Source organism: Lates calcarifer, unplaced genomic scaffold (genome assembly GCF_001640805.2).
Source record: "Lates calcarifer isolate ASB-BC8 unplaced genomic scaffold, TLL_Latcal_v3 _unitig_1631_quiver_445, whole genome shotgun sequence".
NCBI classification, from domain to species: Eukaryota; Metazoa; Chordata; class Actinopteri; family Centropomidae; genus Lates; species Lates calcarifer.
Genome location: NW_026115660.1, coordinates 84,851 through 112,187, shown reverse-complemented (window position 1 = coordinate 112,187; position 27,337 = coordinate 84,851). Strand labels below are relative to the sequence as shown.

The following is a 27,337-nucleotide window of genomic DNA, read 5'->3' as shown; positions in this document are numbered from 1 at the left end:
ACAGTCACGTATTAAAATGACACATACCAGCTCTGGGGAAGTTAATGTTGATGTTTAGATTTTTTGTGGTGAAAATTTGCAGCGTGTAATGATCTAATGTAGACTACCTGTTAATTATAATTATTATCTTTACTAGACTAGAGCAGAGGAAAGAAAGCACTGTGATTTAAACCTCTTTTTTTTACCTGAATTACTGCAGTTTGAGCCATAACTCAGTCAAAACACAGAAGAGAAAACAGTTTTCCTTCAGAATGGAGAATTCAGCAGCACAATGGAGTGCTGCGGCTGTGCTGTGAACTGTGGGAATTATTTCTCTTATTTCTCTTATCACTTGGTGGAAGAGAAAAGTTTGAAAGCTCTGATAACACTGTCCTCAAACTACTGCTAGACTTCATTCCCTGAAAACTATTAATGGCTTGATTAAATGCTGTTTCCTATAAGCCATTACCTTGATTAAACTTTCATCACGAGTGTGAGAGAGACTTCTGTCATAAGATAAATGTGAGTAGGTGTGTGAGCTCTGGCGGCAGCTTCATCCTGCCAAACCTTTGCTGTTATCTCCAGAGAGATAATTGGAATGATATGCTGACATTTAGAATTTTAAATGGTCCTCTGTTAATGGACATCAGTGCTGCTCAACTGATGATTTTTGTTACAGCTCAGACTGTCCCAGGTCAATATAATTCTATTCAACTTCCAACATCTTCAACAACTTCACATCTTTAACCACTGCACATTGTTCAGTTCAAGCGTTATCCAGAGTTAGATGATTTATTGGCAATAACACGTCTGCTTTTATCATATGCTGCAATGATAAACAAATAGATTTACATTTATGCCTCGTTAGTAGTCTTTTCAGTGGCTTCTGTGCTCTGTGAATTATCGTGAATATTGTTGAAATGCTCCTTTACACCTCAGTATTTCCAGTAAATTGAGAGCTTATTAGATAAATTGAATTAAATGGGATCTGCAGGATTTATCTTTAAAGGTCCTGGTCACATAACAGTGCACCCAGTCAGGTGTTTTCAGATACTGTGGCTGAATGTCATTAGTCAGCCACACTAAAGCCACAGGTGTCACTAATAACATAACGATGGCTGTGTTTTATTGTTGTATTTGTTTTATGGGTTCCATTAAGCCAGTGAGCTGGAACTGAGGCACCTAAATGGAATGCAGCCGTTATTAGTCACACTGTATTTGTGTTAAGAGCCTGACATGTGACCAGGTCTATTTAACCCCTGTGTGTGTGTCCAGATCAGGCCTGATTCAGTCTGATTCAGTTGCCTCAGTATCATTCACATCACCCTTCTGTGTGCTGCTGTGCATTGTGGGAGTACAGTGTCCAACCAAACTACACTCCAAAATCAAACAAAGTGAGGACTGATACCTTTTCTTCTGGGGTGAGAATCCGAAGTCTGCAGGAACATTTCTGAATACAGCTGGTTAATACAAACCTACAGGTCTGGAGGTCTGGTCAGTGAACCAGGTAGCAAAACAAAACTAAATCCAGTCTGAGACTGAGCTGAAATTTTGAGAATATGGTGGAAACTGAGTGTAGCTGAGATGTTATGAGAAGCAGGTGTCAGATTAGTGGTCTCTACATGACTAAAACTCTTGTGCCTGTCAGCATGCCTGCTCCTTTTCAGCAGCCCCCCTGATTCAGATTCATAACACACATCCTCTCCTGGGAGCTGCCCAGCATCAACCTCCCTAACTGTTGGTTACTGAGACATCTCTAGTCGAGCAGTTTGGGGGTAAAGTGCAAGCGAGTAGTTTTCCCGTTTAGCCTATTAATAGCAGGGAGCAGATCTCCAGGCTCGACATGACATACTGAGATCCGGGTCCCATCTGTGCGGTACAGTTTATCTCAGCTGTATGTGGGTTGGTGTGTGCCTTCTGTGCTGTCCCAGTCACTACTGTCGGTTCATGGAGGTGGCCTAGTTCTGTTGCTGCCACTGCTGATGCAGAGAAAGACGTCCCCCTGCTCTCACTGCTTTTCAGTCTTTCTCATTTTCTACCTCTTCATTCAGTGTTTCTGTCTTACATTTCATCTTACAGTACGGTTATTATGCAGCTTAACGGCTTACAGGAAATCTGCCTCACATGCATGCACACTGGCATGAAATCACTGCACATGCATATGAATAAATAAAGGAACACAGGCAAAAAAAAAAAAAAAGCTGCGTTTCTCACTCACCACCATCTTTGAATCTGAATCTCTTTCCCTCTCTCTCCTGCTCTCTGTTTCCTCTGATTTTTTTTCACCTCATCACACTTGTAAAACCTCATCCTTCCCATCAGCTGTGGAGCAGCAGTAACTACAGGGTATGGAGAGAATCTCCCTCAGACACACACAGATACAAACGCAGGCCCGTACACTTACACACCATCCATCTGCTGGAGTGCTGAGTGCACTCGAGACTTTGCTTGTGTGTGCCTGTGGGCATTGAGGAGGATGTTAAAATGACAAGCTTCATGTCTTAATTAGGATGAGATCTGTTCGTGAGGCATGAAGGACACACACAAGCACATACACACAATTTTCACAAATGTGCAGCACATGCTATCATAATATAGAAATTAATTTATAGGCAATAAGCAATTAACAAGCATCTTCTGCTCAGGCTCTCCCTCTCTCCCCTCTCTCTTCTCTTTCATACATACTTATATACATACATACAAAGTAAAGCTATTTTTAGTCGTCCTCTCTCTATCACTCGTGCACATTCTGTACACAACTCACACACATTCTCACTAAGCACACATTCTCGCTAGAACCATCTTTCCTTTTCTGACTTTTCTCACTTTTACTTTGCAAAAATTATCCTCACTCTGAAGATCCACACAGATCTGCATCTCAAACTGGCTCTTACTCTCAGGCCAACACACACACACACACACACACACACACACACACACACACACACACACACACACACACACACACACACACAGTCTCCTTCTAGTTCAGTGCAGCCCTGCTCACACCCTAGGGATTCCCATTCATTCCCTTTCATATGCTTATTAGTGAAACACACGGCTAAATGTGCATGTCATATGTTTCTTAGGCAGCCATATACTACAGCACCAGGCAGGTGATGCATAATACAAGAGCACAAGTTCCACAAAATGGATCATAATGTGCATTAAACCTGGAATGTTTACAGTAAGAGGGGAATCCATTAAGAGCCTTTAAGGGGGAATTATGCATTTTACTTGCTATGTTTATTTGCATGTCACATATTATCATGGTTTCATTGAAAGTTTAAAAAGAGTCATACAGAGTACTTGTGCATTTTCAAATAAATAAGATCGTATTTCTGCAGATAGTACTCCTGCAGAGAGCAGCTGCTCTACACTTTTCCAAGCCTAGCCACTAGCCTCGGCCTCACAGTGTATTTCTGACCAGCTTTGCTGTGATGCTGCAGCAGCTCATTGTCCACCATAAGTGGATATCGATGACTGTACCTGTAAGAAAAACGTCAACAGCTGATCAACCAAGATAACATGATGATTGTTAGTGTTCAACCATTTAAGATCGTATGAGTTTAAGCCTCATATGACAAGGCTCAACCAGTAGCAGATGTCTGTTCAACTTCTATATTCATATTTTTGCTATGCTGACTGTCTCTAAATCCCTTCTGTCTTCTTCAACTTTCACTGTGTGTTGGTGACATTTTCACTTATGGTGGAGCAGCTTTTGAAATGAGCTTCTGTAGCCTTTATGTTTAAGGGACAAATAAATTTAGCAGAGCAAGTTTAGAGATGTGAGGCCTCTGGTCTGTTAATTCCAGTGTGAGAAGATAATTTGATTTCTAAGCTGCTTTGTGATGGATCATTGACCTTCCTCCAAAACCTCCTGTTTACTGTTAACTTCACAATCTAACACCTGCTGAGTATGTTTTTATCTGTTTGCAGGCATCATATCTTTGTGAGGTTGTTTTGGGTTCATGAACCTACAGGGAGTCTGTTCCTCACCTCTGTGAGTCACTGAGTGAAGCAAAAACTATTATCATTAAAGAAGAAACTGACCTTTAGACATAATGTATGGCAACACTGGATTCACTAACATGTGATTACTCATGTGCAAGTAGAAGTGGACACATCTCAGCCAAAGTCTTTGTCCTGAAGTTACGATGCAGTTATGGTGACAGGATGTGTGTACCTGACAAACCTGCTCAGAACTTCTCCATAAAGGTGTGAGGAATGTCTCCAGTACAGAGGTTGTAGTGGGTCACCACACTCCACCATAGATGGCTCTGTTAATGATGATCATTAGTGAAGTCATTATGGCTCTCCACTTTAAAATCTCAACGTGGGCCTGCAGAAGAGAAGATCATCTCATCCCCCTGACTGAGACCCTGTGGATTTTCTTTTTGCTGAAATGGAACTCTCAGGTCTGATACACACAGATTGTTAAGTTACTTCTGTACAGTGAAATTCAACATTGACACATTAGTCTTTTTCCCTGCTGCTGTTTGGAGTTGGAGTTGATAAAGATAAGAAGTGTGCTCAAACACATTGGCTGCAGTTTCTCTTGTGACTCTGAACAAGTTTTTTTTTTTTTCATTGTTTGAGTCTATTTTTGGTCAAATCCCATCATTTATCTGACCCACATCTAAGTTAATGTGTTGTAGCTCTATAGCATCACTAACACAATGTGGAAATCTCATGTTAAAGTGGTACATGAACTAACCAGCACTGTCAGGTTGTTTGGTTAAAAGCACCAACACAGTCAAAGGTCCTTCTCTGAATAATTCACAGCCATTAAATTTGTGTCAAATGTCCTCTTCAATTTGGGTTCTGCTGAAACTCTGGAGCAGCAATTAAATATTGAAACAAAGCTTTTGAAGTTGCACCCTAAATTGAATTATCCTGTCTGGGAAAATGACTCATTCAAGTGCCACACACACACAGACACACACACACACACACACACACAGATTCTTGCACACGACTACACACCCATTATTTCTTTCTCTAGTGTTTCCAATCTCTCACAACCACGTTCATACACAAACACACACACATAAAGGCCACAGGCTAAGTGGTGTGACTGGCCTAACAGATGTGAGTCATTTGTCAGACTATTGACCCAATCCGCTGGATAAACTAAATGCCAATACCAGCCGGATAGAGCGATGCTAATCCCTGTGTGTTCTGTGTGTGAGAGTGTGTGTGTGTTTGTTTCCCTCCCAGACTTCTCTCCTCTGTCTGTCCTGTTCTCTGGAGGGCTCTCAGCTTTGTGACAGTCTCGCTAGAGGGAGGGAAAAAAAAAAAAAAACACTAAAACTCGTCTTCACAAGGTGAACCAACAAATCCAGAAGTTTGTGAAAGTAAAAGTGTTTGGAAAACAGTTAAAACATAAGGAAGAGCATCAGTGTTTGTTTGGTAGATTTTTTCCTGCATCAGGAAGGTTTTCATTTAGATGTGAGTTTGATATTTATAAATTCACTTTATGTAATAAAAAGAATCTAAATCAGATATTACAGGATGGTCCAGATCTATATTCTGTTTTACCAGGAATAAACTTGGATTATGAGGCATAAATATAGAACATTTTCATTAATGTCAGGTCTTCTCATACATTATAATTTTCATCTTTAAGCTGGAAAACCTTTGATTCACTCTCTGCCATCAGGTAATACATCTGATGAGGAGACATTTGGGCTACTGGTAACAGACATGCATCTAAATCTCCTGTTGTTTACAGGAGTTTTCTTCATGTATTTCTCACTAATGCTGTTTTATGACAACCTTTCCCATTGTTGTCATGGCATCAGCCACAGCTTCTGATTGGGTGCTTTAACTTCCTTCTAGAGTTTTATCCTGAGATAAGAGAGATAGATGATGAGATAGTTTGCTTTATTAAATATCTTTTTGCAAATTTCTGCGTTTATTAAAAGTGATTTGAACTAGCAGCTCATTTACATTTGATGGTTTGATTTCAGGCATTAAGTTGATGCTGCTATCAGGACCAATAAGTGACGTTCATTTATCACTGTGACAGCATGAAGCAGCAGATTGTGTGTGTTTCTTTTAACTTTAAATGAGTCTTATGTTTAAAAATCTAATCGCTGAAACCGAGTTTTCAAACTAAGATGGAAATAAAGAGCAGATCTGACACTAATGTTTGTTAGTGTGACTGAGCAGTTGTTCATTTAAATTTATATCTTTAAATATACCTTTTACTCATCAGCTCAGTTGGTTTCACATTTTCAAATCTCATGAGAGGACTGTGAACCCATCATACAAGTTCAGATAACTCACATTAACAGGCAGCAGGAGGCTTTGAGGAGCTGAAGCAGCTTTAAACGTTGTAAGAGGCACCAGCTGTTTTCTGCAAAGTGGAGAAAAAACACTTAGAAGAAATTAGAAGAGGAGACTTTTGGGTCATCGCAGATGTGTGAAGTGAATTCACCTTCACCTCTTGAACTCTGTGCTTGTATGGATCTCGCTCCACTCGCCTCCTTTCATGGACACAACCGTAATACATTTTTGTCCACGTTTGGTCCAAGCGCAGGACAGAACATGGCAGGGTCTCTGACAGTTGCATCAAACAAATGACAGACTGACAAGACCAGTGACAATGACGGAGAGACAGTGATGACAGCAAATGACAAAGAACAAATGAAAGAGAGACAGAAAGAGGGTGGAGGGGTGGGGGGGTATGTCAATGACAGAATCCAAAACCGTGACAATCGCACACTGAATGGTGTTAATAATGGAGACCGGGGGCATGGGAGAGAGTGACGGCGGCAACGGAGACAGACGGTGACGATGACAAAGAGAGAGAGAGAGAGAGTGGCATTGATGATACAGACACAGATGGTGACAGTGACAGAGAGACGATGGCAGACAGAGACAAATGCAAACGACCCTGCCGCCTTAAGGTGTGAGGTGTGTGTCCTCGCTGCCAAAATATCAGACTGCAATCAGCAGCTCGAGCTACACATTTCTCTGTGTGTGTGTGTGAGTGTGTGTGTGTGTGTGTGTGTGTGTGTGTGTGGGTGGGTGGCATACTTGAAAGTGACAGTGCAGTATGTACACAACAACAAGAGCCAAGCCTTTAGCAGGATCACATCCCAACTGGTTGACTGAGTTCATAAAGGCTGATTTTAGTTCCGTTAAGATTTCTCTCCTGGTTGATTTGTCGATACCCGTTAGCACGCTTTAGCAAAATCAGTGCTGGAACTGACTCGTGCTGCAGGAAAATACTTGAAGCTGTAACATAGATGATAAGATACAGCACTGTGTCATGCCTGTGTACTGGTGGGCAAGATAGAATAACAGGATCATCACATTGAGAAGTGAACACCTGCAATGACATGTTCTAAACCACAAACCTCGATAATACGGTGGATTAGCCTGGATTTACAAACTATCAGAGGCAACAGTTGTAGTAACAGCCACAGCACTATAAATAGAGACAGTGACAAACAGAGAGTGAAAAGTCATGAGGCCTTGAGGAGCGTGACCACGTCCTGCTCATAAAGCTGATTTTGTCTCCAAGGTTGATTCACCACAGCCTGAGTGAGAAATTAACTGCTGGAGTGAAATGCTGTGACCTCAGGATGTGCGGTCTTCAAACACAAAGAGACTTTATCCAAACAGCCAGTTAAGCAGACAAAGACAGAACAGATAGAGTTAAGATCTTGTCCTGTCTCATTTCTTGTTCTACATTCAGAACAGACTCCGGCCGAGGCCCAGGCTCACCTCTTCACAGACTTCTGTTTCTAAAGAGGACACCAACACAGACGAGTTTGCCTTTGTACTAGAGTTTTATCTCTGACTTCCTGCTGAGTAATTTACATTCAGATTTTATATGTAAAGCATGCAAGTTGCTGATGAAAAACGTTATTTTAGAAGAAGTGGAATATGCAGGTTAAGACTTTGCTGGAACAACTGGAGCATTTGTGTGAACTTTTAAAAAGAAGCGAATCAGTGGTAAACTTCAGTGTTGTCTCTGTGCTCAGGCAAACGCCCCCATAGACACAAGTTCAGCACAGAGAGACAGAGAAAGCTTCTTTCCTCAGGCCTTGAGGATGGTGAACTCTGACCTTAGGTATCCTCAGCCTTGCCCAGCACATTGTATTCAGTGAAGCCTTTGCATATTTGCACTTGTGACATATGGATTTTGTATATATTTGTATATGTGAAGTTTTTATCTGTATTTTCATCCCTCATGTTTCCTATTTCTATGTCTTGTAGCACAACCTTAAGAGCACTCCACCTTGAATTTCGCCTCACATATGACTGGTAAATATGGTTCGTGGTTTAAACTTTAAGGGTTGGACAGAAATGCATCTTACTTTATGTGCCATTTCAGTCCTGCACAGAGTGACTTACAGTAGAAGAAGCTCAGAGGTCTGTTGTTTTCTGGGTGCACTGGTGCAGTCAGGAGGAATATTAACATCAACACTGCCTGGTACAGCAAGGACTGTGAATGTGTTCAGTCAGGCTCCAGTGCTAACGTCATGCTGCTGTCACGGGACGGGCAGACAGTGACGGCAGAGGGGATAAAAGCAGACGAGGGCACAGCTTTGGTATTCATGTGGTTTGTGAGCTATGCTTCGATTGGAATGGAAATGAAATGAAATTAAAAAGTAGCTGCTGACCTGAAATGCAGAAACTGTTGCTGTATTTTTTTGTGCCGCCCCGTTCCACAAATTTCAGTGCAGCAGTTGAGATTTTAACACCTTCCTCCTCTCTCTCTGTTTTTCTCCACAGTAATCTGCAGCTTCCGGGGCTCAGTGACTCAGGGTTTGGCCCTGGAGGTGGGAGAGACGGTTCAGATTCTGGAGAAATGTGAAGGTAAGACTTGAACCTGATGGATTCCTTCATGAGATGCTGTGGGGGTATACGGTCGTTGTTAAACAGTACTGCTGCAGTTCTAAAGCACCAGGTATCACTGTAACCAGCACATCTTAAAGATTTTCTTCACCTGCAAACACAAAGTGAGAGTCAGGAGGGAAGGTTGGGAGTGGTTTTACAGTTGTGTTCTACACAGGTGAAACATTAGCCATCAATTTTTCAACCGTGTCAAGCAACAAACTACAAAAAAATTCAGTTTCAAACAAGAAAAGAACAAAGAAAGAAGATAGAAACTTTGCCTTGTAAAATATTTCCTCCTGTCTGTTAACACTGCTTACTAAAATTTGAACCCTTAAGAAATCTGCTCAGAACCTGTAATCAGATTTTCAAACTATTATTTTGTGAATGTGAATAACATTAATTAATGTCACAGAGCAGCTCTTGTGGTACTGATGTGGCTCTTCACTGATCATCCATGGTTCATTTAAACCTTTTAACTGCTGAGAGGGTCATTGAAAGCAGGGAGGATTATTTTCCACTGAGGCTTTTGTGTTCACCAGCCTGAAATGAATGCTTGTGCTTTTTCTTTTCTTAAAATAAATGTTAATACACAAGAGCAATGACCCTCATAAGATACCTGCTCCCATGCTGAATGAATGAATGGATGAATCCTGTTAGTATTGTTTTGCTTTAAAAGTACCTTGTGGAGTTTTTTCTGAGGTTTCATCTAAAATGTTGTAAAACTGGACCGGAACACACTGAGTGTTGTAGAAATATGGGTTCTGTGTGTCTCTCTCTCTGAAAAGACAACAAACTTGTAATGTTCTCCCACTGTTCTTTATCATGGGAGGAGCAGCAGTATTGTATCCTGCTCCATTTCCCCCAGATTTTCATTACGGTTCCAGTTCTAGAAATCTTCCAGATTAATGCTGCCAAACAAAGTAATGCTGCTTGCATAGTTCTCTCAAATAATGAGCACAAATAGTCTGTAATAGCGTAGCACAGGCCTGGATGAGAGCCCAAGTTATTAGCCAGTGTTACTCCCATTGTTATTCCTAGTTTGACTCACAGAAATTAGCAACTCAAGCCAGGATGTGTCTGAGGCCAGGAAATGTTGTCTTTTGCAGATAATGAGTGTGTGTGTGCTCCATTAGCCACAGCTGGGCAGGCTGCTACCATCGATCCTGTGCCAGGGGCTGATTGGGCCTTTCTTTACCTGGGGAGAAGATGCCCATGAGAAAGAGAGAGAGACAGAGAGGGGGAAATATTCAGTTGATGGAAAAGACAGAATGATGTGGGTTCACTTCCTCCTGGTTTGTCCCCTCCTACAGTCCTCTTCACTTTCTCCTCTCAGTCGTCTTTGTTTTCCTCAGTCTTCCTCTCAACTCTTTTATCTCTCTTCTGCATTGTTCTTCACTCCTCTATCTGCTCTCCTTGTATTCAGAATTGACAAACTCACATTCAAGGCTGAGCTAACTTCATGACATCCATTCAGCCTCCAATTTGCTCCTGTTATGAAATGCGACCGTTAGAACGAGGGACATGGGTGATTATCTGAGCCCCTGTGGTACGAGCTGGCATCACAGCTTCCCTTTTAACACACAGTGATTATCTGGGCAAACCAGGGCTAACTTTTGTCCAAGATCCCTGTGGCAGTTTCAAGATTCCCTCTGCTCACGTCATTATCTGAGAATGCAAATACATTTTTAGAAAATACCCTCCAACAATGGCCGGCAAGTAGAGAGCAGTTATTTATGAGAGAATGTTTGTTAATTGGCAGATATTAATATTGAGGCAGACATGTTTACTAAAACATATTTTTTCTTATCTTTCATTTGTCTATGGATTTTACTGAGCTCACAGGATGTGTGTGTGTGTGAGTGTGTGTGTGTGTGTGTGTGAGTGGATGTGTCATCGCTGCCAGTTCGATAAAAGCTCTGCAGAAACACTGCAGAGCTTTTATCCAGAAAGTACACTGAGTGTTCAAGATGCAAGGAAAATCTTTCTTAAAATTGGCTTTCCCTGCCTTCTTGCACCGTGGCTAGCACTTCTCTGCCTGCACTAATGCCAAATTATCCTCCCCAGACAGAAGCTCAATGGCTATAATGACAGTGATATGGGGATGGCAGCACAGGCTGCAGGAATGCAATCCCCAAGTTCCAGTCTTAAAATATAGATTACAGTCATAACACTTGAGAAGGCATTAGACTTCGATTAAGGGCGTAGCAGCAATTTAAAGTATGAGATTTTGACTCTTAGCACTGTCAGCATTACTGAAGAACCCATAGTCACAGCTAAGAACAGCCTCTCATTATTTTTGAGAGGCTGTTCAGCTGTAACAAATCTGCCATAGTAAGCTGCTGTTACTGTGGATGTCCAGGAGAGAGATGGCTGCAGGTAAACAACAGGGAAATATGAAACAAGCAGGTACTGATGAGATAACCTGACAGTACATGGTCATGGAGATGAATCATTCACTCAGTAAATCTCTGACGTTCATTCTTTGTTTGATTTAATATGACATGCTTTAAAACACAGTGAGTCACACTGAAGTCACTTCTGATTGATTTTGATTTGAGGGAGGAAACATTTGAGACTCCTGACCCACTCAGCAATGCAGTAGTTAGTGCAACGTATGTTCTTCATCTTCTATTCCCACAGTTTTAATGGAAATAACAGACTCAGTCACTCATCCCCTGTGATAATAATTTAACTGGTTTATGACCATTTATCTTTTTTTTTCCATACAGACAAAATAAATCGCTGATACAAGAAAAAGTCATCAACAAATGTCAAAAGCTCTGTGTTTGGACTGTAGCTCGCATCCACATTAAATAGTTTTCATCAGGAGAAGGAAAAAGCAGAGGGTACTTAAGTCCATTACTGGAAAAAAACAACTTATAAGTACTGCAGTTATTTTGTGGGCGATTTCAACTTTAAATGTCGACCTTCCAAATTAGCTGTCTTCCCACCTCTGATGTAACTGTTGACCTAACATAACCAGAATATTTTTGCAAAGCTGCTCCTGCGTAATTGCATTATTATCTGATTGTTGTTTACAACCTACCTGTGGAGGTTGGGTAACAGGTTAACAGTTAGGGAACGAGTGGGTCCCTCTGAACAAAAGGAACTGTTACATTCTGTTAATGTGGCAAACACACTGTCCAGTGAAACTTTAAATAAGTTTTCAAACAACATAGAAGCAAAAGCTGGATATCATCCAAAGCTGTGTGGTCAGTGCTACAGTACAAGTGTTGAAAGATATATTTTTTACAGTGGAATGAGACATAAGTAAGTGCTAGTGAGGGCTGTTGAGATGTGAGATTTTATCCTGTGGTGGAAAATGGGCAGCGACTCAGCTGTCCTGACTTCAGTGGGGAGCTCATTTCATCTCTGTGGAGCCAGACCTCAGACCAGGCCAGAGAAGAGGCTGACTGAGATGAGCGACCGCAGGGTCCTCTGAGCGATGTGACAGCTAAACATCCAGGGGTAGGAGAGTGGGACGGACCAGTTCCCCTCACTGGCATTTAGGCCAGCAGCAGAGACGGATGTTAGCCAGGCGGGCAGTGACAGTGACGCATGTCAGAGGTGGTACATTTCCAAAAACAGCTGAAAGGGTGAAAGATGGAAAAGTGGCTGGTACTTAGACAACAGGCATCATCTGTTCAAGCTCTCCTAAGTATTCCTGATTAGTTGCTATGACAACCAGTAGAGTAACAATGGTGCTAGCATTTTTCTTTATCTGATGTTTAGTAATATTTGCACAGTGCACTGATTCGATACTTGAATCAATACCTGTGCGTTGGCAGTGTTGTGTTAACTGAGGATAGTGTGTTCACAGCTCAGTGGCTCAGCTGCAGCTCATGCTTCTATTGAATCATTGTCATAACTGTAATTGCAATGAAAACGCCCTCCTGGGTTCTATAACTGCATCTATAAGCAATTCCTTTTTTCATAAACTGTCTGGAGGTGTGCTCTACGGGGATATGAAACATCATTTAAGACTCATATTTGGCTGATACGATAGTTTGATGGAAACCTGTGTTTACTGTATAATGCTGTATTCATAATGAGTTCAGTGTGAACCCTGAGTTCTGTCTCCCACTCAGAAATGATTTACAGTGATTATTATTGTCAATTATTTTGATAATAGTTCAAAATGATTATTCTAATAAGTGCTCAATGAGCAGGTTGGATACAGCAGACAAGATGATTACTCTTCTTCAGTGAAAAGCTGTGTGACAAAGGACAAATTAGACACATACATGCACATGGAGTTATCACACACAAACACCTGCTCTGTCATCTCTGCTCTCACAAATATATAATAATCATATGTACACACTCCCACATAAAAAATGAATGTTTTCCTCCTTTGTGTTTTTTCTCTCTCACAGATGCAGTAAACACTCTCAGCTACAGAAACGCACTGAAACTCACACACACACACACACACACACCCGTCCTCATTTCAACCTTTACAAATAGGCCCAGACACTGCTGGTCCAACCCCAGTCTGATTACCATATAGATGAGAGGCGAGGGAGTAAACACAGCCATCTTAACGAGGGTGATAAATGAATCTTGATTGGTTATTAATTAACCAGCCAATTAAGCCTCCATCTCCATATTCATATCAGATTATGGAAAACTGCTGAGAAATAGATCTCATGATTTTGCATGAAGATAAGATGAAAATAAACATGAAGCATCTTGGCCTGTGCAGTGTTAGTATCGGTATCAGTGGAACAGGTTTGGTTTGATTATCAGGGAAATGACCTATTTTACACTTTCCCAACTTTTTCTTTTCTTTAAAAGCGTTGGTCATGCAGCAGATGGACGTCATGGTGATGCTGAATGTCAGAGTTTTGTCTCTGATAAAAGTAGAATGAATTGTGTTTCTAGCAGTGCACACTGTGGTCGTCTGAGAGGGTCAGAGTAATAATATGCATCGTTTTGATATAAATGTCTCTTTCCCTTCTCTCTGACACTGACAGACAGCAGCCACCCAAGCCTTACATTTCCAGGAGCCAGAGGCACAATCATTTTTATTTCCACTTGGATGGAGACGGATGATGTTCCCACAGACTGAGAGGATGTCTGGGTGCTCCCTTGTACATATTTAGTCCCTGGATACAAGTCATTTTCAGCTGTCAAGGTTTTTTTTTACAATTTGAGCCAACTTTCGTGACAGCTCTCTACTCCACCGAGGCATCTGATGAATGTCCGTCCATGTGGAAAGAGCTGCCGTGCTCTCTGAGACTCACATGCAAACAAATGGTCGTGTACTGTAGGTCACAGGGTTAACAGTAGTATTTTAAACCCTGCTCTTAACTTACAAGAGACACACATTACTTATTAACGTTTTCATAATGTGAAAGCTTCTCTTTTGTTCCTATTCATATGAAAGAGGTGGGTGCCCGACAAGATATGGTGGAGTTTACTGTGAAACCTCTGAGGCCCTGTAGTTAATGCCCTACCTTCTATCCATCTCAGCTGACTCCAGCCCTCACTGTGAAACAGAGGTTTTTAAACTATTATTTCCAAATATGCCAGTGTTACATTCAAGCATAAAGCTGATTCAGATTAACCAGAATTTAACAAACTTCTGTCGCCCATGTTCTTCATTTAGACAGTTTACTGAAAAAGACGCGCGGTGAACGCAGTCGAAGGCGCGTTAAATCCACACGTCATTAAATATTAACCATCAGAAATCGCTTGCTCTGACAATATCTTCACTCACAGTTGTCATATTGGTTCTCACAAAAATAAAACAACAACAACAACACACACACACACACACACACACACACACACACACACACCCCGACAGGGAAGTTCACTACAGGGATCCAAACTAACTTATTGACTAAATGTCTGTGGCTAATAAATATTGATAGCCTCTGTGCTGGTTGTTACCCTCAGATGGAACCTACTTTACATTTCTGTATTAACCAAACGTTGAATACAGTCATGTTTACTGCTGACGTAGACTGACCACTGGATTTTATGTTGTATGTGTTTTATTAGCTTGTTGCTGAAATAAACCTGTGAGCATTTCACTGCTGTGCAGATTATTATTCTTCATAACAGAACTGTACCGGTGTTTTTTTAAATTTAACCCCAAATCATGATCGCTGAATATTTCCCAGTGTGTGGTGAGATGTCGTGTTTCTTCTTATTTTTTCTGACTGTGTGAGGAAGCTGTAGGGTCAGTGCTCTCAAGATGGAGTTTCTTTTTTTCTGTGTCAACAAAGATCTCTTTGTTGGAAAATGTTCAAGCTAGCGTTGCCTTGCATACTCCACTGCTGACTCATAACCATCTAACTCTGAATCTCTGTTTGCTCGTCAGTCTTAGTCACTGATGTTTGTGTTTTCTTCCAGGATGGTACAGAGGATTTTCAACGAGGAAGCCAAATGTCAAGGTAAGAGAGACTGACAGCTTCTGCTCTTCAACTCTCTTCTCTCAGACTGTTTCACTAATGACACTTGTTCCTCTTAAACTTTTGCTCCTGATTTCCCCATTCCCTCTTTTTCTTTCAACATCCTCCATTCTCTTTCCTCTTCTCTGTGCTGTTGTGTTGAGCAATGGGTTGTGTATATAGCCATGCATCTCTGACTGCATGTCTAACGTGAAGGAGACTCTGTCTCCTCGTGCTTCCTGCCTTCCTCCTCCATCTGTTTATCTTTGTACACGCACAATAAAGTTTCTTGATTTATATACTGTAAGGACAGAACTAATCTATGTTGGAGTCATAACCTCAGTGTTTCTAAATCTCACACTAACTACACTTGAGTAATCTAGATAAAGCCAACTGTGTTATCTTTAAATGTAAAACGATATCCCCGTCGTTGTTGGGTTGTACTTTCCAGCCCCAGCATCAGTGAGACATTAGAGTGAACACAGCTGTGTAAACAGTGCGTGCTGTCCTCGTATGTTCTAACATTGCCTGTAGTTCTTCAGATCCCTCTGATTGTGAAGATGTTTTTTATCTCATGGTAACGTTGATAGTAGCATGTCATCTCTGTTGCATCTGATTTACAATAGAAAGTAAAAAAGTAACATGTCTGTTGTTTGATGGAGCCCAGTTCTCTCAGTGATGCTCTGTACATCACAGTAAGTGTGACAGCGATGTGACATGATGATAACTGCAGAGAAACAGTTTTGTTTGTTTCAAACATGCCCTGTAGCTCCAGCTGATGATATCCCACTGTAGTTGGATGAAATCCATATAAATCTTTCAAGAATGAAGAAAAGAATTATAATTTCTAAAACCCAGAGGAGCTTTCTCAAAACTAAACAAGAGGTTTTTAAAGAGAATGTCTTGATGTAATGGTTGTGAAACGCTCTCAGTAGATAACTGTCCCTGTTTAATGATGAAAAAACAAACACCTCCATTGTTTTGATCCATCGACTGCAGGAACAGAGCTGTGACCAGCATATAGCAGCTGAATCTGAATGTATTTAAGGCCACGACAACATGATCTGCTGTGTTGTGTACTCTTTCTGCACACAACTATTTCTGTCACCTTTGATGTGTACAACACTATGAATCCCTTCCAGGAGAAACAGATTGAAAGCGTGTGCCTTTACTGTCACATTTAAACAATCCTCGCCCCCTGTCCGTCTCTGTGACGGCCAGCTTTTCACCACACTTTGAACTGTGGCCACAGAACAACTATAAACACTTTTGCCCTCTGATGTGGTTGTTGACCCACAGTTCTTTTAAAGCATACCCATGTGTTTAGAGCAACATACAGGCTTTAACATGTCTCTTATTTTTACCCCTCATAAAAACCAACTTTGATGAATCCATAAAATTCAATCAGTGCTCCCTGCTGCTTCTCAGAGTTTCATATTCAAAGCTTCCCATTCATCTTTCACACATATCACCCAGTTTGTTTGTACCCAAACAGACTCACACTTCTGTCTGTGTATGTGATCCTGCTGGGAAATGAACCTCCAGTCTCTCCAGGTTTATAAATCTTAATGTTGTAGATTCGTATCATATATACAGGACCTACAGCATCTGTCCTATATTGTCCAAACTGGCTAGCTCATCATGTGAAACGTCTTCATCACCAGGGACTGGGAAATGTATTGGTGGATGTAGAGTTTATAAAGTTGCAGCCTCATTCATGTGATTACAAAAACTGAGTTTAAGTTCAGCCTGTTTGCTGAAAGAAATCGAAATAGAGTCTGATTATGTTGAAAAAAAAAAACAGACCATTTTCCAATTTTTATCCAACAGGAAAAACAAGAAAAGTTAACAAGAAAAAGAGTTCACTTCTCAGACTGTGTGTGTGACTGCAGTGGACTTTTAAGTATTATGTCTGATGAATGCAGTGCAGTGTGATTAGGTAATCATCAGTCTCTTAACAGATTTTATTGAGGCAGACTCTGACCCTGTGCTGGATATGACTCATACTAACAGCTTTATATCCATCTCTTTTCTACAGCTCCATGTCTGGATCACGAGCTAACAGGCTTCTGGGTTTTTAGTCTTTTAAAAAAGAACTTCTTTTGTGTTTTGTCCTGCTCCGTCCCGTTCTCCTCTATGCACCAGCCTTCTGCTTTATTCTACTGTGCTCCATCCTGCTCTGTGGGTCCATAAGAGGCTTTACTGTCTAGCTTTACTATATCTAGACAGCAGTGTTTCCTCGAGCTGTTGTTTTGGTCTCCAGCTGGGTGTTCTGTGTTCTAGATAGGAGAGGCATTAACACAAGAGAGATCATCTGCTGGGGTTTTCTGTTCTGTATTTCATCTTAGGAAAAGAGGGTGAGAGGTGATGATGATAAATACAACAGAAACACCTTTGGTGTGGTCTGGAGATAGTTTCAAATCTATCAGGAGTTAACTGTCAGTGTCAGTGACCCACAAACATGTACAACAAACCAAAAACCTTCATTTGAAGAGACATAATGTCTCTGAGGGAACTTGAGTCTTTTGATAAATACGTTTTTTGAACAAACTCAGTGTGGTGAGAGACGAACACTGACTCAGCTGCTGAATTAAAGAGGACCATGTAGCATCAACAGCACAGGAGTTGTTTGACAGTGAAGATGTACATTGCTGATTGATACCCACTGAGTCGCTGCTCCTGTAATATCTCTGTTTGTCTTGGCACACGGTGTGGGCACTGAGCTGGACTTCTTTATGGCAATACTGGATTTATAGGAATTTTACATGTTAGTCTGTTGTCTCCTATTAACTCTGCCACTCTTGATACCCCATGAGTAAATACTGAACTTCCTGTACAGTATATCACTGTATAAATAGCATGAATTACAAAGGACATTAAAATTCTAAATTCTTTATTTAAACCTTTTATCTTAGACATTTCAGATGTGTTTGAATAACATGATATTTATTGATGCTATAAGATAAAAGAGGATAGTATCCATACAGCACTGCTGCCTGATATCTGGGCACATGTTTTCCATAATACACACTTCCAGGATGCTCCCCAGCATCAGATTAATGTAGGAATGGGACTGTTCCTTATTGTCCTGGCCTGTCCAAACGTTAGACAGTTGTATAACAATTTGAATACAGTAGCAATGAATAGAATGTATGGTGCATGTGAAAACCTTTCTGCGGCGCTGTGTACGTTGGTCCGCAGAATAAATGTTTAAAATTCTGTTCTTATCTCAGACAGGTACACAGACTGGATTAAGGTTGACACTGTGAGAAAATCCAGCTTGCTAGTGAAAATCAGATCTTGTTGAGAGCTTCCAAGACTGCACCTCCAGAGAAAACCTTGACTTATAGTGGACTAACATAACAGCTTGGCTGTGGGCGGCACACTGCCATTCATTTCTGTAGGTTACAGCAAGGGCAATGGGATGCAGCACAGCAGGGATAATAATAAAGAAAAAGCTGAAGCTCAGGTTTCCTCATGAAACTCAAATATCAGGGAGCTTGAGAGCGCTGCAGTACAGAGCACTGTTTAACAAACTGAACCCTGGAATCAAGAAGCCCCGAAGAACTAGAGAGAATCAGACAGATGTGTCAAGATTCAGAATCCTGATCCTTTAAACCTTCATTCACATTATTTCTTAACTTGTATGGATCAAAGGCCACAAAGCCTCGTCATTCTCCACTGCTTCTCTCAGAAGTGCTGTAACAAAGCAGCAGGAGGCGATGAACTTAAAGGTAGAGAATCCACAGAGCAGAGCTGGTGTGATGTTTGATTGGAGACACCTGTTGCGTCTATTACTGTGAAGACATTTTAAATATGTTCTTTAAACTGAAACTGAAACGAGCTCAACAACAGGTGCTGTAGTAAACTACTTCATGAGAAGTGTGTGTGTTCAGGAAAACATCTTCACAGAGTAAGGAGGGTGGTTATGGTTATGACAAGGACTAAAATGATTTATTATTTAGTTATTTGCATCAGTTTAGTGCAGTATAAAGAGAGACAGGTGCAGGTCTGTGTGCCTCAGTATATACAGTATTCATATGTTGTGTGTGTAAATGTGAATGTGAGTGCAGTGTCTCTTCCTCTGCCTCTCTCTCTCTCCCAGCAGCGAGGCATCAGCTCAATCCTGTTAGTTCCACCCTAATCACCTGGTTTCTCTACAATAGGCTCGCTGGTCGAAACCAATCGCTATGTCTCCCTCAGGAAATGCCTTCCTGCTCTGGTTCGTCACTAATCCAGCAGCACCATAGAGAACGTCACACTTTGAGGTTCATCAGCATTCAGGTTACCCCGACCATCAGGGCCGCAGAGAGGGCAGCTCGCAGTCAATGAGAGCAGTGTTCCTCAAAGCTCCCATCAGCCACCTCTGTACGGCGTTTGCATTCAGCTGTGAGAGAGTTACAGGAATCCAGTACAACACCACCACTGATCACAGTTTATACCTGACCACAGAGATGAACTAACACAGGTTCAACACAGACAGAATAGGATAGGCTTCATGATTGGATTAATATAATGGATTATATTAGCTTGTACAGATGTGCCAAATACAGACAATAGAGAGAAACCATGAGACAGCAACATACTCCACCAAGAAAAGCCAAAAAAGAAAAGATATTAATTATGAAATGAATGCAGTCTGATCAATAGAAGTTGGGCCTGACTGACCTTTCTCATCAGTCCCAGTCTAAACTGGTAAAGTTCAGCAACAAAGGTCTTCACAGATGTTTGGTTTCTCTCCACCCTGACCTTTAAATATAATGCATAAGTTTATCTTTAGAATAAAAGCAGCAGCAGGGCTGGTTGCAGACGATCACCTGTAGACAGTGTGTGTGTGTGTGTGTGTGTGTATACTGTAAGACATAAAGGGATGTTTAGTTTCTGAGTATTGTTGGCAATAGTTGTTAATCTGGTCAAAAGAAAATTTGTTTCTGTGTTTATGATCATCAGAATCATTTTAGAGTAAACAGAAACACTTTTAAAAGTTAATTGTCTATCTGGTGTGTGTGTGTGTGTGTGTGTGTGTGTGTGTGTGTGTGTGTGTGTGTGTGTGTGTGTCAGTGATGCTGGGGCAGTGAAGGTTACGTTTTGTGTGTGAGGTGACTGCTGATCAACTCTGCCAAACTGAATACACACCTGTCTGCCAACTGCTCTAAACCAGGTGTAAACACACACACACACACACACACACACACACAGCAAGAAGTTACCGCAGTCTGTCTTTCCCACTGACATTCAACCTAAATGCCAGGTGTGTGAATGTGTGTGTGTGTTTGGCTCAGTTCAGTGAAAGCAGCTACCTGTCCAGTCACCGTCCAGCAGGGATTAGACCAATCAGGGCAGAATGTCACAAACACACAAACACACATACATGTACATGAAATCAGTGGGACCTTTGTGTCTGCGCTTGTCGTCCATCAGTCACAGTCACTGATCCTTTTAAACATGGATCAGTTTGCTCTCGTACCATCTGCATCAACCCAAAAGTCAAATCTATCATATACAGGAACATCTGTTTCTTTCCTGGTTTTTCAGCATTCACTAGTAATCAGTCTCTGTCTGTGTCAGACATAAACATGTTCAATAAAACATGTGCAGCTATGGTTTAAAGATGTTTGAGATAGGCCTGATATTCCAGCTGCTTACATACACAGCTTTAAAGATGGACATTCAAGTTCTTTATCCATTTCTATCTTTCTTTAGCTCTTAGGTTTTCAACTTATTTTTGTTTATCTGTAGTTTCAAATATTAGCATGATTTTAACTTTATCATGTTTGTACCATCGATCACCAGTTCTCCTCAAAGAGAGCGTCAGTGGTCAGCAAACAGTAATGACCTGAGAATCCATGTATATCATAGTTTGAGCATATGAGGGCAAACAGTAGAAAAGGTAAAAAGGAGATATATGTGAGTGTGTGTTGGTGTCTGTCTGTAGCTGGGTTTTATCACACTGGGATGTCGAGCTCTTCACCACAGCCACAAACAGCAGGCATGAAAGGCTTCTCTCTGCAGGGAACAATGCGTGGAGATAACACCTGGCACAATACAAATAAGGTTTCAACTTCTCCAACGCTGTCAAGATCTGTGAGCTGCCTGCAGATAAAGTGTGTGTGTGTGTGTGTTTGTGGGTGTGTGTGTGTGTATAATTTAGTATGGCACAGAGGATCTGTTCAAACTCAGGTGTTTACTCACTGATTTGACTTCTTTTTGGCCAGTTGGGTGGGATTAAAAAATAGAACCATATAGACATTTACATCTGGTGTATGAACACAGATGCTGCAACGATTTGGCACCAAGTAACTGCACAGAGACTCTCCTACAAGACTGTTCTGGAGATCTGTTGCACAGTTTGTTCTGAGTGAGCACCTAGTCTGACCCAGCACCACAAAGCACAAGAACTGAAGTCCCCTGGTCTCTGAAAGCTGAACACAACGATACAATCTGAGGATCATATTCAGCAATGTTTGTATGTTCTAGTACTGTATTGATCAGAATTTATAAGACCCTGATCATCACACACTCAACCAGATTCAGTCAAATTCTGTACAACTTTATTAGAGTGACTGCAGCAACTCGCTTCACACATCAACTGATCTCCACACAACAGAGAGGAAGAAAAGAAAATACTGTTAATCCCAAAACTAAAAGTGAAGCTGAAGTGAAAGAAGAAGACGCAGTGAAACAGACTGACATTCAGAGAGACATTTCAGTCAAAACAGCTCAATCTGTTCCCAAAATGTGCTGAAAACCAGCAGGAGAGATGCAGGTGCAGAACTGATGTTTTTATTTATTGTTGCACAGAGCATGTGTGTCTTTTGGACATTGCTGTCAGTTCCTATCGCTGTGAAGTCTGACTGGAAGTGAACAGTCTTCCAAAAAACTATCAGCCATGAGCAGAAATGTGAAATTTAGCATGTGAAAACAGCCTTACATAAAGAGATTGAGAGAAAAAGAGACGTGAAAACTAAAACCGAGAACAGAACGAGTAAACCGTCATTATAGCTCTTCCCTTTATGAAGCTAATAGCACAATCTCATTGCAGTGGAGTGGAAATGTCTCAGACTCTGTAGAAAGACCCTCATTGTTGAAGAATCAAACAACAACAAAAGATGAAGTTGTACATTTCTGCAGTTGTGATGTAATCACTGTTATTTTACCATCCAGGCCCAGTCAGAACCACTGTGTGAAATTATAGACCAGAGCACATTATGATCCTGCATGGAGCTCTGTGCGGGAATTACACAATCCTTTTTCTTCCTTCCAGCAAGGACAATGAACAGAGCAGAATACAACAGATGAGCTCAGAATAGAATAGAGCAGAGGAGAATAGATGGGAGTGTTGGGGTTAGAAGATAAACTCCTTGAGGACAGTCGAAGGACGAAAGAGAAGAGGAAAGCACCCTGAACGAGAGGAGAAGAAGGAGAATGAAGCACAGCTGCAGCTTCAGCTTGGAAACCAATGAATGACAGGTGTGATAAGAACGCAACAAAAGAGTGTAATTACTGTACAGCTGTGAAAAGTGGGGCAGGAGACCAGAGAAGTGGAAATAAAATGGAGAGAATGTACCGTATGATTGTTCTAGTAAAACTCAGGGAGAGGATGAAGGAGAATGGGCCAGAGAGCGAAGGGCTCGATGATCTTTATGACATGAGAGTAAAACAGATCGATCTGAGAGAGGAGGAGAGAACAGAAAAGAATCTTTTAGTCATGTAAAAACAATCCCCTGTAGCACTTAACACGCCGCCCTCCATGTGTGTTCACAACTGATGAGCCGAGAGATCCATCTCACCCACTGATGCTAAGAGGTCGTGCTGAGACGAGTGTGTTAAATGAGCTAAAAAAAAAAAGGTGAAACCAACACATTAAGCTCGACACAATCCGCTAATGTTTTCAACTTCGACATGAACTTCTGCAGAGTGTTTGATGGCTGTGTGCTTTACTGACTTTGATATGAGTTCATAAGTGCTTCAAACTCAATATGGCGATTTAAAGTGTTTTTTAATATGATATGGCCTTAATTCTCTGCCATGACTAAGTGGTCACCGCCCACTGTCTTTATAAGTGGGAATCAGCGAGGACTCTCTCTCTAACTTTTTGTTCCTTTGACAGCCAGTGCCCTGTTACTGAACTAAAAAGTGGATTTAATGCCTCAGTTCTACCTTCACTTTTAATATGCATTCCCTTTCATCCTGTTTGTGGACACTTAAGTATCTGGGTTCATTTCAGCACCGTGCGTTCTCAAACCCAGCTCTACCTGTTTGATTGAGCCAACGTACTGTGACTAATCTTGAATACGTGAGCTGTGTTTCAGCACTGCTGCTTTACTGAAGCCTCCATGTCAAATTAAGGCAGCATTTACGTCAAATCCCTCGCTGTCCTGGAACTGAGACCATCTTTTTTTAAACAGATAATCTTGTGGAGATTTGATGTGGTTTGACCGCTTGGTGAAATGACCCGCACTCTTCAGCTCAGGCTGACTTGACTTGTTTGTTATACATGTTGAGTCCTGTTCATACTCTTTATGTTGAGGAAAGTGGACTTAGCATGCATATACATGCTTTTTCTGCTTCCTTACTTCACCTCAGCACACTTACACACTGTAGGGACAATAGTGACAAAGCCACCAGTGACTGTATCTGACCAACAACTAAGGAGATCTCACATGTCAATTATTGAGCTTTAGAGGTGGACTTTTTAATCTTTGGCCAGAGCCAGGCTAGCTGTTTCCAGTCTCTATGCTAAGCTAAACTAACAGGTTTCTGGCAGTAGCAGAATATTTACAGCTGTGAGTGTGATATTGAGCTGAACATCTAGGTCTCTGCAAGAAAGCCAAGAAGTGCATCTCCCAAAATGTCAAATTATTCCTTTAGATGTGAGTTGAGTGCTTCATGACAGTTGATGAGAGGATGAAGAACATTTTAAACCTTTGTTGTCACCAGCCTGAACTCTCTTCTATCATTTATATTTTTTTGATGAAAGCATTCACACTCATAACTGTCTTGATCAGTCTGCACGAATGTTCCAACAACTCATTGGTTTCAAGTCATGAAATGAAAAAGTATTTACAAATCATCACTGGTCTCAGTTCCCTCAATTGACAGGTCAAAATAACAGTTTCTCACAGTTGGTAGAGCTGAGCTACAGTATCAGCATCTTTTTTAAGGTGAGCTCTGTGTGTCCAAAAAGGCAAAGATAAATCATTTAGAACTTGGAGTCTTTAAACCACTGGTCAGCAGTAAGGTTACAAAGACCATCAATGATTTAATGGTCTGAAAGAGAGAGAGAGTTAGCAAGTCACTGCTGATATGATCTGTGACCTCAGTAACAGTCTGTTCAGCTTAAATTGGTTCAATCATTTTCTTCATCAAATGGATTTCACTTTTTGAAGGCCTGAGACAGAGTTTCCCTGTGGTCACCGTAGGTTAAGATGCTGGTCATCTTATTAATTTTATTTAACTGGTTTTCCAGCTTTTTTGACTTGTAGTCATCTGTATAACATGAAAGGAAAAGTTTTGTGAGCAGAAAAGAGATAGATGGCGAGGAGCAGGGGTCCAAACTGTTTTGTCACGAAGGTTAGAGGAGTCAGACGATCCATTAAGACAGATGGACTCGATGTTGAAGAGGGAGGGATGTTGAATAATTTAGAGCTGCAGTGAAAAGGAACACCCACATTAAACTTTAGAGAGGACTGCTGTCTGCTTCTTGTCTAATGGACTTTTCTCTTCTCTGTGCTGTAATTGACCTTAACTGGAGTTCATATTAGAATTACTCATATTATATTATACACTACAGTGTTAAATCTAGATTTTAAAAAGTCAGTGAACATCTAACCACAGGGCACTCTCCTCCTACATCCCCCACAGAGACATTCTCATATTCTAATCAGGGTTTTTTGTAAGGTTTGATCATATGAGTTCCCCAAGTCAGATTCACCAAACTCTCCTAAATACTTCAGCTTTCCAGGAAACTGCTTTTTCAGCTTGTTGAATGCCACCTGTTCACGAGGCGGCGCTTGCTCATCAGATTTCATCATTAGCATAATCAGTGCCCCTAAATTTCCATATCAGACAGAAAGGTTTCAAGTTAGATGAGTTAGTCTCTAAAGTAAAGTGGTCCAAAGACTGTTCCCACTTCAACAACATGCAACAACATCCTAACAACTACTGAACTGTTGCTAAAAGTTTCCATGTCAACATATTCCTCAAAAAGAAATTCAAAAAGAGAAAATAAAATTGGCAGTTTCAGTGTCCCGTTATGATTTCAGGTGAAATCAGAGTGTTTACACCTTGTGGAGAAAGACTCATACGTGCCACAGAGCGATCAGTTGATACAGCTGCTTCTTGCATGAGGCCCATTGTGTCCAGCTGCTGCCAGTAAAGTACACATGACTGTTTTCTTTTGCTCAAACAAAAGCAACTAAAAAATATTTTTATTTTAAAATCAAGCACTGATGTTAACAGTTAAACTTATAATGAGACCTCGCAGACGTTTGACATCCTTAATTTAAATGATCAGTGAGTTAGAGCCACTTAAGCCGGGCTAAATCTAAATCATATACAAGCAACAACCCATGAAATTAAATGTGTCAGAACATCAGAGCCTGACCAGTCCTGAAAATGATCATTCTTAAGCTTTTTATTTTACACAGTTTGATATTGCATGATATATAAATGGGATATGAGCCAATATTGTTTGAATAAACCAACACACATTCACACATTTACTGTAGGGACAATAGGGCCCATCACGCAGCCGTGGTTGGGGTATTTAGGTGGATAATAAACCATTATTTGTATTTCTTTGGATTTGTCTCCTGGACAATTGTAGGAAACAAACAATTGGCTGTTATGTGCCTTTGATAAACAGCAAACATCTGTTGGGAGTTACAGAACAGAAAGGAGAGGAGAAGGCTTTGTAATTATATTTCTCTGTATTACTTCCTTTTTCTACTATACATCTCTCTCTCTGTAATAACCAACTCAGTTTCTTCTGTTTCATAGTTTTTCTTTACTTCTTTGTTGGAACACGTCGTGTCTCAGGCGTCACAGTGATTGGCCTCTGCAGGTCTTTAAAACTCAGGTCAAAACAAGGTGACGTACAGTATCTGGTCCAGAGGGAGAGAGTGTTATTTATGGGTGGATGACATTTTTACTGCTGCCTCATTCCTCTTTTGTCGTCACCCTGTTCATTTCCTGTTCACTCATATTTGTGCTTCTGTTTCTTTTATGATGTTTTTGTCTCTTTATCATTCATTTATTTACATCTCTTCTTCTCTCCGTCTCCTTCTTTCTCTCTTTGAACCAGTGCTTCAACACCATCAGCTAAATTAGGAACAACACAACACCATGATGGCCTCCTGCCCATCACACACACACACACACACACACACACACACACACACACACACACACACACACACACTTTGAGTCAGGTAGCATCATAGAAGTGCCTGAGGTGTTCTGAATGCACTGACCTGTTAACAACCATTCACTGTCACAGCTAACTAGGCGGAGACAGGAACAACATGTACTGTGTGTGTGTGTGTGTGTGTGTGTGTGTGTGTGTGTGTGTACACTAGTTTCCATCTGATGTCTCCATCATCACAGCAGCACTGCTCTGTTCTATGTTTGTTTATTGTCACATTAAAACGGGGCAGATCACAGTTCAGCTCTGTTCGTTTTTGTACAGTCGTGTGTGTGTTTGGGCTCCTCCTGTGTGTCCTGTGTGTCTGGGCTCACACACACATTTTTCAAAGTTTAGTATAAAACTGGGACCTGTTTGTATCAGAATATGAGCACACTGAGCTCTACGGTACGAGTCACATGACCATGAACTGTGTTCATTGGCCAAATAAACAAGTCAAAGATGATGTGATCCAGGTGCCATGGAATATGTGATAAAGTCTGTTTTCACTGCGTTGTAAAGAGTGGAATTATTTTGTGCTACATTATGAAGTTGTTGTTAAATTTCTCCCACACTTGGCAATCAAGCAGGAGCTTCAGTGAAAAAGTGAGACATCTAACAGATAGTTGTGGTGAGGATTGGCCCAGATTCAAGTGATGAAGTCTGATAGTCACAGTGACAATGGTCTGTGTTCTCC

General features: G+C 41.1%; 2 protein-coding genes across 2 annotated transcripts in view; one reads left to right on the top strand and one right to left on the bottom strand.

Moving 5' to 3' along the window:
* The window catches only part of LOC108889745 (dedicator of cytokinesis protein 3-like), a 144,103-nt gene that overhangs the window by 45,881 nt on the left and 70,885 nt on the right, over positions 1–27,337 (top strand). Inside the window, 2 exon segments of the mRNA XM_051067373.1 lie at positions 8,731–8,814; positions 15,199–15,239. Coding sequence (XP_050923330.1) covers positions 8,731–8,814; positions 15,199–15,239 — 125 coding nt within the window.
* The window catches only part of dynlrb1 (dynein, light chain, roadblock-type 1), a 231,357-nt gene that overhangs the window by 154,257 nt on the left and 49,763 nt on the right, over positions 1–27,337 (bottom strand). The window lies entirely within an intron of this gene.